Source organism: Talpa occidentalis, unplaced genomic scaffold, assembly GCF_014898055.3.
Source record: "Talpa occidentalis isolate TD23 unplaced genomic scaffold, MPIMG_talOcc4v2.1 talOcc4.5, whole genome shotgun sequence".
NCBI lineage: Eukaryota > Metazoa > Chordata > Mammalia > Eulipotyphla > Talpidae > Talpa > Talpa occidentalis.
In genome coordinates, this window is record NW_023604861.1 from 67534916 (window position 1) to 67552567 (window position 17652).

The 17652-nt window shown below is 38.4% G+C and overlaps 1 protein-coding gene across 6 annotated transcripts in view; it reads right to left on the reverse strand.

Annotated features, from left to right (window-relative positions):
* The window catches only part of CCDC138 (coiled-coil domain containing 138), a 149389-nt gene that overhangs the window by 15569 nt on the left and 116168 nt on the right, over window positions 1-17652 (reverse strand). For all 6 annotated transcript variants that reach the window (XM_037527394.1, XM_037527398.2, XM_037527396.2 and 3 more), the window contains 2 exons: window positions 11599-11791; window positions 4377-4553 (listed from right to left, as the gene is read on the reverse strand). In XM_037527394.1, the coding sequence (XP_037383291.1) occupies window positions 4377-4553; window positions 11599-11791 (370 nt within the window). The remainder of the gene's footprint in view (window positions 1-4376; window positions 4554-11598; window positions 11792-17652) is intronic.

The following is a 17652-nucleotide window of genomic DNA, read 5'->3' on the forward strand; positions in this document are numbered from 1 at the left end:
ACAAAATGACAATAACAGATCTTTACATATCAATAATCATTCAAAGTGTCAACAGATGTAGCAAACCAATAAAAAGACACAGAGTATCAAGTTGGATTATGAAACAGAATTCAACCTTCTGCTTCCTCCTAGAAATACATCTAATCCCCAAGAAAAAACACAGAAAGTAAAATGATGGGGAAAAAATTATACAAGCAAATGGCACCAAAAGAAAGCTAGAGAAAACCATACTTATATTAGATAAAATTAATTTCCAGGTTAAAAAGGTAATGAGATTTGATGGACACTATATCATGATCAAGAGAGCAATATATCAGGAAGACATATCACTCATCAATACTCGCCAAATGAAGGAGCATCAAAATACATCAGACAACTTCTATCAAATTAAAAGCAGACATTAGAGGGGAAATATATATATATATATGTATTAATATAATATACATATATATATAGTTGGAGACTTCAAGATCCACTTTTACCAAAGGACAGATTAAAGAGACAGCAAATAAATAAGAACATAATCTCCCTAAGCAAAGAACTAGAGCACAGGTCTATTAGGCATTAATAGGGTACTACATCCCCCCAAAAATCTTAATACAAATTTTTCTCAAGTGCACAGAGTCTTTCTCCAGGACTGACCACATACTGGGTCACAAGACAAACATCTACAAATTAATGAAGATAGAAATTATACCAAGTATCTTCTCTGACCATAAAGGTACTAAACGGAGCCTCCCCATTGGCACAGCGTGTGAGCGCAGCGCTGCGAAGCTGTCTGCAGCCTCTGTAGTGCCGGTTCAATTCCCGGCTGGCCAGGGAGAATCCCACATGGCGAGGCAGACCTCTCCTGTCTTGCCTGCTGCTCCACTCAGCAGTGCTTTCGGTCCATCTGCCTGATCTGAATCCCGCTCTGTCTCTCGTGAATTCTCTCACCCTCCCGTGACTCTGGCCTGTATCCCAGCTTCTGTATAAATAAAAAATAAATCTTAAAAAAAAAATAATAAAGGTACTAAACTACAAATTAACTACAAAAAAGAAAATAGGGAAACACTTTAACATGTGGAGAAAGAACTGTAAATACACTAAGTGAACAACTACTAGGTTAATGAGGAACTCAAAGAAGAAATCAAAAAATACTCCAAGACAAATGATAATGAGACACAAACTTTCCGAATGTATGCGACAAAGCAAAAGCAGTATTAAGAGCGAAGTGTATAGCAATACAGGCCCATATTAAATACTAGAAAGAGCCCAGATAAATAACCTTGCCTCTCATCTCAAGGAATTAGATAAAGAACAAAACAATCCAAAAGTCAGTAAAAGAAGGAAATAATAAAAAATGGAGCAGAAATAAATGAAATAGAAATCAGAAAGATAGTCTTACAGACCAATATAATGAAAAGCTGGTTCTTTGATAAAATTAACAAAATATTTAAACCTTTAGCTGGGCTCACTGAGAAAAAGGAGAAAACTAAAATAGGGCCAAAAATGAAATAGGAGAAGTCACAACAGACACTGCAAAAATTAAGGGAATAGTAAGAACATTTATATGGAAACAATAAACTAGTTCTGCAAAGTGCAAAGATACAAAATCAACACACAAAAATCTGTTGCCTGCATACAAATGATGAACTAGAAGAAGAAGAAATGAAGAAAACCATCCTATTTATAATCTCACATACACAAAATTAAATACCTGGGAATAAACCTAACAAAGGAGGTGAAAGACCTATACAAGGTAAACTATAAAACACTGTTAAAACTGTTAAATAGAAGACACAAGGAAATGGAAAGATATTCCCTATTCATGGATTGGAAGAAACAACATTGTCAATATGACCCTCCTACCCAAAGCAATTTATAGATTCAAATGCAATTCTAAGAAAAATCCCAATGGCTTCTTCAAAGAAATAGAACAAAGATTACTGATGTTCATATTGCACCTCAAAAAGTGTCACATAGCCAAAGCTTTCCTGACTAAAAGGGAAAAAATGGAGGCATAACGTTTCCAGACTTCAAACTGTACTATAAAACCATAATAATTAAAACAGTATGGTACTTGAACAAAACCAGACACACAGACCAACAGAATATAACTGAAAGCCCAGAAATAAAAACACACATTTGGGCCTCCCTGGTGGTGCAGCGGTTGAGTGCTGGGCTGCGAAGCTGCCAGCAGCCTCTGCAGCCTCTGCAGCACTGGTTCGATCCCCAGCCGCCAGCGAAGGTCCCACATGGCATGTAGACCTCTCCTGCCATGCCCGCTGCTCCCCTCAGCAGTGTACTTTGTCAGTCTGCCTGCTCTGGTCCAGCCACTATAGAAAGAAATATCGAGAGTTCTTAAAAGAACAAAAATGGATTTACCATATGATCCAGCAATTCCACTCCTAGGTAACTACCCAACAAAATGCAAAAACAGGGCCTTCCTGGTGGTGCGTTCCCCGGCCTCAGGCAAGGGTCCTACATGGCGCGACAGACCTCTCCTGCCGCACCCGCTGCTCCCTCAGCAGTATATTTTGTCAGTCTGCCAGTTCTGTTCCCCATTCTGGCTCTGGTGAATTCTCTCACCCTCCCACGCTTCTGACTATACCCAGTGCTTGTATAAATAAATAAATCTTTTAAAAAAAACACGCACATTTATGGATAACTAATATACAACAAAGGATCAAATTCTATAACTGCAACAAGGAAAGCCTCTTCAAATAAATGGTGCTGGCAAAACTGGACTGCTACATTGAGAATAATGAAACTAGTTCATTATCTCACACCATACACAAAAATCAACTCCAAATGGATAAAAGACTTGGATAAGATCCAATACCATTAAAAAAAAAAAAAAAGAACAGGCAAAACAATTCAAGACAAAAATTTCAGAAACATCTTTGTGGACTCATCTTCAGCATCAAGTTAAACGAAGGAGAAAATAAACAACCGGGACTAAATCAAACTAAAAAGCTCCTATACAGCAAAAGAGACAGTGACCAAAACAGAGACACCCTACTGAATGGGAGAAAATATTTGCACACCAAACATCTGGTATATAATTTGCGCACCAAATTACTTATGTCAAAGATCTATAAAGCACTTCCACAATTCAACAAAAGGAAAACAAACAACCCAATCAAAAAATGGGCGGAAGGCACTTCCCTAAAGAGGGTCCATATCAAAAAATCACAAACAAGTGCTGGTGAGGGCATGGAGAAAAAGGAACCCTATTAAACTCTTGGTGGGAATATAGATTGGTCCAGCCCTCATAGAAAGAAATACAGAGATTCCTAAAAAGACTAAAAATGGACCTACCATATGACCCAGCAAGTCCACACCTAGGTATCACCCAAAAAGCACATAAAATGTAGTTTGAAAGGAAACCACCACTCCTATGTTTATAGTGGCACTACTTACAATAGCCACGATAAGGAAACAACCTAAGTGCCCCAGAACAGATGAGTGGATCGAGAAGTTTTAGTATATATACACCATGGAATACTACTCAGTGATTAAAAAAAAAAAAAGTTGGATGAACTGGAATGGGTTATTCTTAGCAAAGTGAGCAACAAGGAGAAGGAGAAACACCAGATGGTACCACTTATATGTGGAATCCAGAGAAACCAGACAAACTGTAAAACTGACCCTTGAAAGCAAACAATAGATCTGAGACATTCAGGAGGGAAGTCACGGGGTTGGGAAAGGAGGAGAGAACAGGTGAGGAGCAAACACATGGAACAGAGTGGAGTGCAGGATGGTTGAAACTTTGGTGGTGGGTAAACTATGGTGACAGCACCTAAGGTGAGAAATCCTATAATATGTAAAAAGTAAACAGAGATTTAAAAAAAAATTTTTAAAGAAAAAAAAATGTTTAAGATTATAACAACTAAATAACTAAGGTTCTCCCAGTAAGGAAAATATTAAAGACATAATCAGTTAAATAATTTATTTGCAGTATATACTTCTGTAACTTTCATATAAAGGCTTCTGCCTAAGGCCTTGCCTGTGGCTCTTTTTCTCACCTGAAGGTGGATCCAGACACACATTTGATGATCTCACTCTTTTTGAGCAAACAGGAAATCTATGATTAGATCTGTCAGAATGATGAGACCAAAGAGATCTAAAAAGAGGCTCAAATATATGAGTAACATTTACAGAGTATAGCCTCATAACTGGAAATTATGCCAAGTTAGTGAAAATTTGGACTGAAGATTAGGTTAATAATTCTTGGTGATGCTATTAATGATTTTACTTAGCTTTCAAAATATTTTTTAAGAATTTATATTGTAAAATACAACAATATCATATATATAAAGTTACACATTTAGAAGAGATGAGAATAAGCATTCCATTGTCATTTCTTTAAGTATATAGAATTAAGAACTTACTAGATTCCACTGTCATCTGAAGTAAACTATCAATGACATTGGATAGGAGTCCTTTACTGGATATTCTTAGATGACTTAATATTACTGGAACAGCTTGATACTCCAAAAACAAGACTTTCCCTTCATCTGTCTTTAAGTCCATACAAAGAGAATCAAATGCCTGAGCCAGATAGTCAGCTGAAAAACAACAATAAAATTAACTGCCATATTAGCAATCTAGTTGGCGACCATAAACAGATGGCAAAAAGTGACTACACTCATTTTAACAAATTCTAAAGAAAAAACAAAAGTTAAATGACCTGAGATTATAAGTTAAATGACCTGAGATTATAAGGCAATATTATTTATTGCCCTAATTTGTTAGAAGTGAATGTTAAGAGGAATTATAATGTAAATTTCTTCAGAATTTTCATATTTTGACACTAAAATAGCAATAAACCCCAATGCTTATCTATCTAAATAGTAAATACAACAGGTAACATTTATTTTCCATATTCAATTTAACCATATGCTTCCAAGAATTTAAACAGCATTAGTATTGCTATCTATAAAACAGCTTCTACAATTTATTGTCACTGCTTTCTAAGCTTTTATTTTAAATGTAACTTCACACAAACTTAGTTCCTTGGTTCCAAATGAGACTCTGCCTCCTCAAAAAGATGCAACTGCCATTTAGAGACAACTTCAGAAGACTGGCTATGCTCATCCCATTACAATTTTTTGGTGATACATCTGAGAATGGCAACAAGATTTTACCAAGGCCAATGCTATGAAGGCACCTGCTAGACTAGAATCCCTAGAAGTTCCTTAATATATTCCACAGATGGGAAGTTCCTCTGCCTGCCTCTGACTATGCAGGTGTCCCTCTTCTTCTTTCTCATTTTCTTAACAAAATTGCCCTTTTAAAATGTTAATTAAAAAAAAAAAAGAAAGATGTTCTACAGGTGGTTGGGAAGCTCAGCGAGGCAGAAGAGAATCATTTATTTAACCATAATGAATGCATTAAAATTACACCAAACAGCATCTCACCTCCATTTTAATACACCGAACAACCAATGTGACTACTTTTATGACAATTCTACATTGTTTTTATATATACAAGAATATCCCAGTCTTCTAAAACTCTCCTTTAAAATACTATTCAAGGGCCTCCCCGGTGGCGCAGCAGTTGAGCGCTGAGTTGCGAAACTGCCCGCAGCCTCTGCAGCACCGGTTCGATCCCCAGCTGCTCCCCGGCCACCGGAGGAGGGTCTCACATGGCGTGCAGACCTCTCCTGCTGCCCACTGCTCCCCTCAGCAGTGTACTTCGGTCCTTCTGCATGCCCTGCTCCCTGCTCTGGCTCTGGTGAATTCTCTCACCCTCCCGTGCTTCTGGCTGTACCCAGTGCTTGTATAAATAAATAAATAAATAAATAAATCTTAATAAATAAATAAATCTTAATAAATAAATAAATAAAATACTATTCAAAATTGAAAATTAAATCACTGTTCAAGTACAACTGAGTTGATTTTTCTACTGGGATTTCTGTTTAAAAAAAGACGTGGGTCCCTAGATATATATTGAAAATATGATAGAATCACCCCACTACAATTCACTGTCCTCCAAACTCATGTTGCATTTCTTCTTTGCCATTGCAGCTTACACAAACAAAAGAAAAAATTTAAAACCCTATCAAGAACGAGAAGCTGAATAACTGTGTGACATTAAAATACATATATTGGGCCTCCCCGGTGGCGCAGCGGTTGAGCGCTGGGCTGCAAAGCTGCCTGCAGCCTCTGCAGCGCTGGTTCGATCCCCGGCCACCGGGTGAGGGTCCCACATGGTGCTCAGACCTCTCCTGCCACCCGCTGCTCCCCTCAGCAGTGTACTTCGGTCCTTCTGCCTGCTCTGCTCCCCGCTCTGGCTCTGGTGAATTCTCTCACCCTCCCGCGCTTCTGACTGTACCCAGTGCTTGTATAAATAAATAAATAAATCTTTAAAAAAAAAAAATACATATGAAAGAATTTTGAGAAACTGATCTTTGTGTCCCTGAATCAATTTATAGGATACTCCATTTTTATTTTTAGTAGAATTTAGAATACTAACATTGTGTATACTTAACTTTTGGGCTTCAATAAAATAAAACATTGCAAATAAATGTATATTTAGGTTACGCAGAGTTGCTAGATTCTGTTCTGACTTGTCTTTTGAGAAAACTTTGTAACAACTCGGGTAGATGAACCATTCGTTCAATTCATAGGAACAAAAGTTTTTACTACAGTGCCACCTACTGCATTTGACACAAATTACTTCACATCTTAATTCATAACCTGAGATTAAAAAGACTGAATGTTATATAACAAGGTTGCAAAGTTTAAAAAAATGGTCTTATTAACTTTGGGGGGGTATAAAAGGTCTTTGATTTTTTTTAACTGACATCTTTAGAGAGAATTAAAAACTATATCCTCATTTTAATTTTTCTGATAGTGAAGATTTTCTGAAATTAAAATCACTTTAACTCCTAAAAGAGTATTTAAAAAAAATAGTTACCAATTGTACCCAAATTGACTTATTTTCATGCACATGCTATATCACTGAGTCTTTTAAAAAGTCCTGACATTTAATTCTAACCTTTTTATTTCTTATCAAAAGCCAATCTGTTGGTATCAATCACTATGAAATAGGGTGTTCCATTACATAACCTGTATGGTAGATTTAAAAATTTAGAAACTGTGCTCTGCAACTCCCATTAAAAGGTGAACTCTACTCCCTCTCTTTGTATCTGGGCTAGCCCTGTAACTTTAACCAACATAAAGCAGCAGAAATGATACTTGAGTGAATGAGAAAGTGAGCTTGGTCTCAAGAGGCCATGCCTCTTCCACTCTCCACCTGGGCAGTTTTCTGACACCATGTAAACAGGCCCAGGCTAGTTTGCTTGATCAGGAAAAACCAGGGAGAGGTTCTAGAAATGTGAACAAGCCCAATCAAAAATAGCCCAGCCCAGTGTAGCCACCCGGTTTAGCTGAGCCCTAATTACCAATCCAAAGAATTGTGAGCTAGTAAACAAAAGTGGTTCTAAACAACCAAGTGTTTGGTGGCTTGTTATAGAACATCAAATACAGTCTAAATAGACATCAATTCTGATCTCAGATAAAACCAACTCTTAGAAAGTAAGTAATAATAAAAAAATAATGATGTTCAGGATAGCAGCACCTAGCTTGTTAGGAGCTGCTCTTTGCATAGCCTTCACTTAATCTTTTTTAAAAAATAGTGTGGGACCTCCCCTGGTGGTGCAGCGGTTAAGTGCTGGGCTGCGAGGCAGCGCCGGTTCAATCTCCAGCCGCTGGCGAGGGTCCCACATGGCGCACAGAATTCTCATGCCGCAACCGCTGCTCCCCTCAGCAGTGTATTTTGTCAGTCTGCCTGTTCTGTTCCCTGCTCTGGCTCTGGTGAATTCTCTCACCCTCCCACACTTCTGACTGTACCCAGTGCTTGTATAAATAAGTAAATAAATCTTTAAAAAAAAAAATAGTGTGGTGAAAACACAGATCCAGGGCCCACCTAGAGTCACATAGCTAGTGATATGGCTATTCAAACCTTAGTTGCCTGATTCTAGAGTTGAAATTCTTAGCTACAGTCTTAGGTCAAACCTTAGTTATCTGAGAACTACAATAAATCCTTACATTTCTCTAAGCCTGAAGTATAAGTACATAATTTATAAATGTATGAATCTAAAGAAGTTGAGGGTCAGGTATGAGTATAGCAGGTCTGTAGAAGTAGCCCAAATGCAGACTTTTTTTTTTTTTTAAAGATTTATTTATTTAGGGCCTCCCCTGGTGGCACAGCAGTTGAGCGCTGGGCTGCAAAGCTGTCCACAGCCTCTGCAGTGCCTGTTCGATCCCCAGCTGCTGGCGAGGGTCCCACATGGCACGCAGACCTCTCCTGCCGCACTCGCTGCTCCCCTCAGCAGTGTATATTTCATCAGTCTGCCTGTTCTGTTCCCTGCTCTGGCTTTGTTGAATTCCCTCACCCTCCTGCACTTCTGACTGTACCCAGTGCTTATATAAATAAATAATCTTTGGGGAAAAAAAAAAAAAAGAAACAGTACCAGGAGCTAGGGACCACTGTGGAACCTCCTTCTTAAAGGCACTAATCCCATTCATGAAGATGGCAACCTCAAGGACAAAGGTCCTACACCTTCTAATACCATCATGTGGGGGGATAGGATTTCAATACATCAATTTTTAGAGGATGCAAATATTGAGATCATAGCACATTATGTTCAATAAATTTCTTAGCCAGTTCACAGATTAGTATTTTTTTCTATTCCTTTCCAATATACATTCTTCATTTTTTTTTAAAGATTTATTTCTTTATTTATACAAGCACTGGGTACACTCAGGAGTGTGGGAGGGTGAGCGGATTCACCAGAGACAAAGCGAGGAACAGAACAGACAGACTGACGAAATACACTGCTGAGGGGAGCAGCGACCCTGGCAGGAGAGGTCCGCACGCCATGTGGGACCCTCGCCGGCGGCTGGGGATCAAACCGGTGCTGCAGAGGCTGTGGGAAGCTTTGCAGCCCAGCGCTCAACTGCTGCGCCACCAGGGGAGGCCCTCATTCTTCATTTTTTATGGCTCATTGCAGAGAGTTAACATGAGCAATGATGACGTGTACAAAGGTGACAAGGAGCACTTAATTCCCTCCTATTTTATTCTCTATTTTATGGATTTTATCAGTAATGAATATTATGTTTTATCAAAGGATATATGTTGATATGTTAATTTTATTTTGGACTAATAGCCTTCTTCTCATAAGTGATATTTCAAATAGTCATTACCACCTAGTCTATTATAACTTTCAGAACTGTAAGGAAGAAAATATCTAAAAAGATAGTTACAGCTTTTGATTTTTACTTAAATTCCATTCAAAAAGTCAAATTAAATTACTGCTATTGCCCACTTAAAAAAAAAACAAACCAGAATGGGTTATATGATTTAACAAGAAAGATAGAAAGATAGCATATTTCTTGTTTTGTAACAAAGGCATCTCCATAAAAGGGGGAGGTTATATATTCCCTGCCCCACCTAATGAGGGGGTGGAGCTGAGAGGCCTGGGTGAAGCTACATAAGATGGAAGGCAGGAGACACAACAAGTATGACACAGAGAAGAAACACTTGGAGGAAACAGGAAGGGGAATACACAAAAGAGAAACGAGAGACACACAGAAGGGCTACTTGCATCTTGCCTTTGGACTTGTCCCAGAGACTTGGGGTAGTTGAAGGAGGCACATGGAGTCAAGACATGTACAAGTAATGTACAGGAAGGTCCCCATAAAAAGCGAAGGTTCCAGGTTCCCACCCAAGGGAGTGTAGAGCTGAGGAGGGAGGAGAAGAAGCTGGAGAGGAGACCAAAAAAGAAAGGAAGTAGGATGGACAGCAAGGAGGAGACCTGGAGGAGGCACGTGGAGCAGAGAGACATATGATGAAACTGCTTGCTTCTTGGTCCTGGACTGACTGAAACAGTTGTGGGTGAGAAACCCATGGGGAGGTTAACAATGACAGCTTTTATCTTGGTTTTCATCTTGCTCTTTTTCCTCCCAGACTTGTCTGGCTGTTTCTGACCCTTTTCTATGGGTCCCCACCAGAAGGTGCTTTAGACTTGTGGCAGGCTTTCGCACCTTGCTTTGAGCCAACCCTGTTTGGCTGGACATTTATCCACATGAGGACGGGTAACCTTGGGTGCTTGATCTGGAAACTTTATTCTTCCTCTTTTCTCTATTGCACCTAATCATATTAAAGTTCCTTCCCATAAAAGGTCTTACGCACCAGATTATGTTTTGCCTTAATGTGGCAGATGGCAGAACCTATTTAGAGCACGCAGGTTTGGGAGTTCTGGGGTATTCCTCTCCCTGCCTTGAAAGAGGAAGACACATGTGGGTGAGAGACATGTGGGGAGTCCATTTATTCTGACAATAGCAGCTGTTACCTTGATTTGTACTTTGATTTTGCTCCTGTCATCCCAGACTTGCCTGGCTCCTTTGCTCCTTTGCTATGGTTCCCTGCCAAAAGGTGCCTTAGACTTGTGGCAACTTTTCAGGTCTCAGTCACCCCAGTTTGGATCAATCCTGTTTGGCTGGGCATTTTACTCATGTGAGGCTGGGTAAATGAGTGTTTTTTTTTTGAAAAATGTATTGTTTCTATTCTTCCCTCTATATGTATAATCATTCTACTAAAAATCTTAAACATTAAGAGTATGCTTTGTCTTTATGTAGTGGATGGCAGAATCACTTTAGAGCATGCAAGTTTGAGGATCCTGGGGAGGCTGTGGAGGAGGTAGCTTATCTCAGTTCTTTTGATTACACCGATATCATGAACAGTTTGATTACATTGATATCACTTATTTTAACAAATATTCTCATATTTAAAAATCTAAAAAGGTAACTACTTACAGTGGATAATAGTTCGTTCCTAATTGTTTTCAGATTGAATCTTATTTCCATTGTTCTTCTGATTTATTCTTAGAAAAACTGTTGTTTCTAAATTTCTTATTTCTATAGATAGCCCAGTTCTTTTAGAAAAATATAGTCATAACTTTTTTTTAAAGCTGATAATGCAATTAATTTTCTTATTCACATTTATACATCCAGCACTATGCTAGCCACAGGGAGATGACAGTGGTAAACATGGTCATTTTCCCCCCCATTAAACTTTCAAGCTAAAATAGGGATCAACAAACTTTAAATGTAAAGGGCCACATAATAATATGTTTTGAAGAAACTTAGTCTCTGCTTTGAAGGAACTTACAGTCTCTGCTGCCGACTACTCAGTCATGACATTTTAAGACAAAAAAAAATAGGACACTAGGTAACAAATGTGCATGGCTATGTTCAATAATACTTTATTTACAAAGCAAATGCAGGTTCCTATTTGGCCCACGAGCTTATTGTCTGCCAACACTTGCTTTAGCAGAAAATATCTGGCAATTTCAATACTATACAGTAAATGCAATTTCAGTGGTAAGCAAAGACTGCTATGGGTACATGATCAGAATAAACAAAGGACTGAAGATGAGCTAACTATTCCATTTTCTCAAATTTAGTGAGTATATATAGCACTTTTTATAATGTTCCACAATTAGAAAAAAATGTTATTCTGAAGATGTAAGAATTACTTTATTATACAGCTTCTCTTTAGCTATTTACAAGAAACATTATACCATAAGCACACTTTAAACCTTACCTTGAGTGACTGTTTTGAGAACAATTAAAGTTGATAAAAATCTTAATGGTAAATTGGAGCTCTTGAAGAAAACAGCTGTCTTTGGTTTATTCTCCACAGAAGGCTCTAAAGAATTATCCTGAATTCCCTTAGTTACTACTCCTTTGAATATATCTTCACCCAATCTCCTCAATGTTGTTGTCATAGTTGAATGCTGTTAAAAATTAAAAGTATTTTAGTATACTTAGTCATGTTCAGAAAACTCTTTACTTACATATATAGGACAAATAAGTCAATTTTTTGCTAATAAAAATGGAATTCAGAATATGCAATATTGGACAGTGACAATTTTATAATCAACTTTAAAAAATTTATGACTGACGCGCCATATTTAGACAGGAAATTCTGCATGCATCCAACCTCACCAAAGCTGTTATGTGGAACTGAGAAAGGGCTGTCCCCACAGACAGAGGTGAGCTGAATGCCCCACCTAGTAGGGAGTCAGAGCCCAGAGGGGGATATGGCACAGCGGGGGCAGACCCAAGGCACAGGGAAGTGCCTGGCAGATGCGCCATATTTAGACAGGGAATTCTGTGTGCCAAAGCTGTTGTGTGGAACTGAGAAAGGGCTGTCCCCATAGTCAGAGGTGAGCTGAAGGTCCCCACAAACCAGGCCCCGCCTGGCAATGAGTCGGAGCACAGGAGGGGATCCAGTGATTTGGAGCCAGTGGGCAATCCAGCCACCACCAGGTCAGTCTATGGGACCTCAAGACCCACCTCTGGAATTAAACAAACACAGAAGGAGGAGATTTTCAGGGATAGCGACCATTAATATATCCATAATAACACTGCCCTACTGGACTTCTGGTATAACAATATTGGACTCGATTGGACCACCAGTTCCCGACATCCCAGAAAGAGCACACCAAAGAGATGCTGGCCAGTACCAGTAACACCAGTAACACATTGTCCCAATGTATAGGACAAATTAGAAAACAAGAAGCAGGGAGAAGAAAAATTAAAAGCAACCAAGCACATCCCCAGGGAAAAGACACACCACAAAAAGACAATTAAACACCAGACTGCAAGACCAGTGACTTAAAGGAACTTATGAGTCCTCCAGATAGAGAATTTAAAATCGCCATGATTAAAAAACTGAACAAAGTTGAAAATGATGTGGGAAAAATAATCAATGATCAGAAGAATGAAATTGAGTCCCTAAAGAGGGAAGTGAAAGAAATGCAGGAGATCAAAGGATTAATGGAGGAAATAAAGAACTCTGGAAAAAGCAAAGAAAGCAGAATAGATGAAATGGAAGAGAGCACAAATAAGTGCTCTTGAAGACACAGAAATAAAAAGAACCAAAATAGAAAAACAAAGAGAAGTATGAAGGAAAAAGAATGAAGAAAGACTTCGAGAACTATCTGACTCCATGAGGAAAGGAAATATAAGAGTTATAAGAATCTCAGAAGGAGAGGAGAGAGAGACATAGGAACAGAAAACATTCAAGGAAATAATTGAAGACAACTTCCTAAACGTGAAGAAGGAGCTGATAATAGACATAAAAGAAGCCAGAAGAACACCAAACTTCCATGATGAAAGGAAAAATACAGCAAGATTCATAATAGTAAAGTTCCCAGGAATCCAAGACAAGGAAAAAATAATGAAGCTGACAAGAAGGAAGAAACAGATAACATACAAAGAAAAACCAATCAGGCTGCCATCAGACTTGTCTGAAGAAACACTATGGGCAAGGAGAGAGTGGAGGGACATAGTCAACAAAATCCAAGACAAAAAATGCCAACCAAGATAACACTATCCCAGGCCTCCCCGGTGGCACAGTAGTTGAGTGCTGGCTGGGCAGCGAAGCTGCCCCCAGCCTCTGCAGCACCAGTTCGATCCCCGGCTGCCCGGCAAGGGTCCCACATGGCGTACAGACATCTCCTGCCGCCTGCTGCTCCCCTCAGCAGTGTACTGTGTCAGTCTGCCTGCTTTGCTCCCTGCTCTGGCTCTGGTGAATTCTCTCACCCTCCGGTGCTTCTGACTGTACCCAGTGCTTGTATAAATATACAAATCATAAAAAAAGAAAAAAGATAACACTATCCTGCAAAGCTTTCTTTCTTCTATGAAGAAAAAATAAGGACCTTCCTAGACAAACAGAAACTATGGCATTTCATTACGACTAAACCCTACTCCAAAAAATACTACAAGGAATCCTAAAGCCAGAACCAACAGAGGGATGAATAAGAAAGAAACAAGACAAAAAATTTTTCTTTAAATAAATAAATAAAAACAGAGAAAAGACAAACAAAATGGAAAATATAGATGCTAACATATCAATATTTTTTAAAAGATTTATTTATTTAATTATTTATTTATATGAGTACTAGGTACAGTCAGAAGCATGGGAGGGTGAAGGAATTCACCAGAGCCAGAGCGGGGAGCAGAACAGGCAGACTGACGAAGGATACTGCTGAGGGAAGCAGCGGGCCTGGCAGGAGAGGTCAGTGCGCCATGTGGGACCCTCACCAGCGGCCAGGGATCGAATCAGCGCTGCAGAGGCTGCGGGCAGCATCGAAACCCAGTTCTCAACCGCTGGGCCAACAGGGAGGTCCTGACATATCAATATTAACTCTAAATGTAAATGGACTAAACTCTTTAATAAAAAGACACAGAGCTGCAGGCTGGATTAAAAAACCAAACACAACCTTTTGCTGTCTCCAGGAAACACATTTAACTACAAAAGATAAAAATAGACTGAAAGTAGGGGCCTCCCTAGTGGCCCAAGGAGTTAAGACGCAACCTATGAAGCACTACAGAACCACTGAAGCACGAGTTCAATCCCCATAGTGGCCAGGGAGCAACCCACATGGTGCAGCAGACCTCTTCTGACTCACCCGCTCCTTCCCTCAGCAGTATATTTCAATGAATCTACCTGTTCTGTTCCCCACTCTGTCTCTGGTGAATCCTCTCATCATCCACACCTCTGGTCTGTACCCCAGCTCTTATATGCATAAATAAATAAATCAAATCTTTAAAAAAAAAGACTGAAAGTAAAAGGATGGAAAACAATACTGCAAGCAAATGGACCAAACAAGGAGGCAGGAACAGCTATACTTATATCAGACAAAACAGAGTTCAAACTCAAAAAGATAAAAAGAGACCCAGACAGTCACTACATTATGATCAAGGGGGCAATACATCAAGAAGACATAACACTCATTAACATATACTCACCAAATGAAGGAGCACCAAAATCTATCAGACAACTATTATCATCTCTAAAAACAGACATCAGAGAAAACACATATGTAGTAGGAGACTTCAACACACCACTATCAACAATGGATAGATCAACTAGACAAAAAATAACTGAGGACACTAAAGCTCTAAATAAGGATCTAGACCTCATGGGCTTAACAGACATCTATAGAACACTACACCCAAAAAATTCTGAGTACACATTTTTCTCAAGTGCACATGGATTTCTCCAGGATTTGTCACATACTGGGACACAAGACAAATATCAACAGATACACCAAGATTGAAATCATACCAACCATCTTCTCTGACCATGAAGGCATCAAACTAGAAATAAACCATAAAATGAAGGCAGGGAACCTCCAACCTCATGGAGATTGAAACCCACACTACTGGAAGACCACTGGACTAATGAAGAGATCAAAGAAGAAATTAAAAAATACTTGGAATTGAACAACAAGGAGGACACCAATTTCCTAAATGTATGGGATGCAGCAAAAGCAGTAGTAAGAGGAAAATATATAGCAATACAGGCTGACATCAAGAAACAAAAAAGAACTCAAAGAAACAACCTAATCTCAAAACTCAAAGAACCAGAAAAAGAACAACAAAAAACCCCAAAACGAGTCGAAGAAAGGAATAATAAAAATCAGAGCAGAAATAAATGAAATAGAAACTAAAAAACAATCCAAAAGATCAATGAAACCAAAAGTTGTTTTTTTAGAAAAATAAATAAGACAGACAAACCCTGCCCAGGCTCACAAAGGAAAAATGGGAGAAAGCACAAATAAATAGGATCACAAATGAAAGAGGAGAAATCACAACAGACACAGCAGAAATCAAAAGAATAATCAGAAACTACTATTAACAGTTATATGCAAACAAGTTCAACAATCTAGAGGAGAGGGACAAATTCCTACAATTTTACAATCACCCAAAGCTAGATAAAGAAGAAATAGAATACCTAAAGAGACCAATTACAAGCAGTGAAATTGAAATGGTAATCAAAACCCTCCCCAAAAACAAAATCCCAGGACCAGATGGATTTACAAATGAATTCTACCAATCATTCAGAAATAAACTCTTTCAAACAAATTAGGAGGAAGGGATAATACCAAACATGTTCCATGAAGCCAACATTACACAAATAGCAAAACTGAAGAAGTACAACACAAAAAAAGAAAACTACAGGCCAATCTCTCTAATTAACACTGATGCAAAAATCCTCAATAAAATTTTAGCTATCAGAATACAACAATATTATCTATAAGATAATTCACCACTACCAAGTAGGATTTATTCCAGGGACAAAAGGATGGTTCAACATCCGAAAATCAATCAATGTAATCCAACACATCAACAAAAAGAAATATAAAAACAATATATCAATAAATGCTGAGAAAGCTTTTGACAAAGTACAACACCCATTTATGATAAAGGTCCTTGAATTTCTCGGGATACAAGGAACATACCTCAACATCATAAAGGCCATATATGACAAGCCCATAGCCAATATCATTCTCAATGGTGAAAAATTAAAAGCATTTCCCTTAAGATCTGGAACAAGACAAGGATGTCCACTCTCATCACTGTTTTTCAATACAATATGGAAGTCCTAGTCAGAGCAATAAGACAAGAGAAAGACATAAAAGGAATACAAATAGGCAAGGAAGAAGTCAAACTATCACTATTCGCAAATGATATGATAATATACATAGAGAACCCCAAGAACTCCACAGAAAATCAAACTAATCAATCAGTTTAGTAAAGTAGCAGGATACAAAATCAACACACAAAAATCAGTAGCCTTCCTATACACAATCAATCTGAAGAAGAAGAAATCAAGAAAACCATCCCTTTTATTATTGAAACAAAAAAAAAAAATCAAATACTTGGGAATAAACCTAACAAAAGAAGTAAAGGACCTATACAAAGAAAACTGTAAAGCACTGTTAAAAGAAATAGAAGTAGACACAAAGAAATGGAAAGACATCCCCTGTTCATGGATTGAAAGAATTAACATTATCAAAATGGCCATCCTACCAAAAGCAATATACAGATTCAATGCTATTCCAATAAAAATCTCAATGACATTCTTCAAAGAAATAGAACACATATTTATGAAATTCATATGGAGCCACCAAAATCCCGAATAGCCAAAGCTCTCCTGAAAAAAAAAAAAAAAAAGGAAAGGAATGGAGGTATCAAACTCCCAGACTTCAATCTATACTACAAAGCTATAATAATCAAAACTGCACGGCATTGGAATAAGAACAGATACACAAATGGAACCAAATAGAAATAAACAAATAGAAATAGATAGACAAATGGAACCAAACAGAAAACCCAGAAATAAACCCACAGATTTACAGTAAACTAATCTTTGACAAAGGAGCAAAGAATATGCAATGGAGCACAGAAAGTTTGATCAATAAATGGGCTGGGAAAACTGGGTCACTACATGCAAAAGAATGAAGCTTGACTACTACCTCACACCATGCACAAAACCCAACTCAAAATGGATTAAAGAACTAGACATAAGAACTGAAACCAGAAAATATATAAAGGAAATACAGGTGGAACACTACATGACATATATCTCAGTAATATCTTTAAAGACACATCGCCCAAAGCAGTGATAGTGAAGGGAAATATAAACAGCTGGGACTACATCAAATTAAAGAGCTTCTGTACAGCAAAAGAGACAGTAACCAGGCCTCCCCTGGTGGCACAGCGGTTGAGCGCTGGGCTGCGAAGCTGCCAGCAGCCTCTGCAGTGCCGGTTCCATCCCCAGCCGCCGGCAAGGGTCCCACAT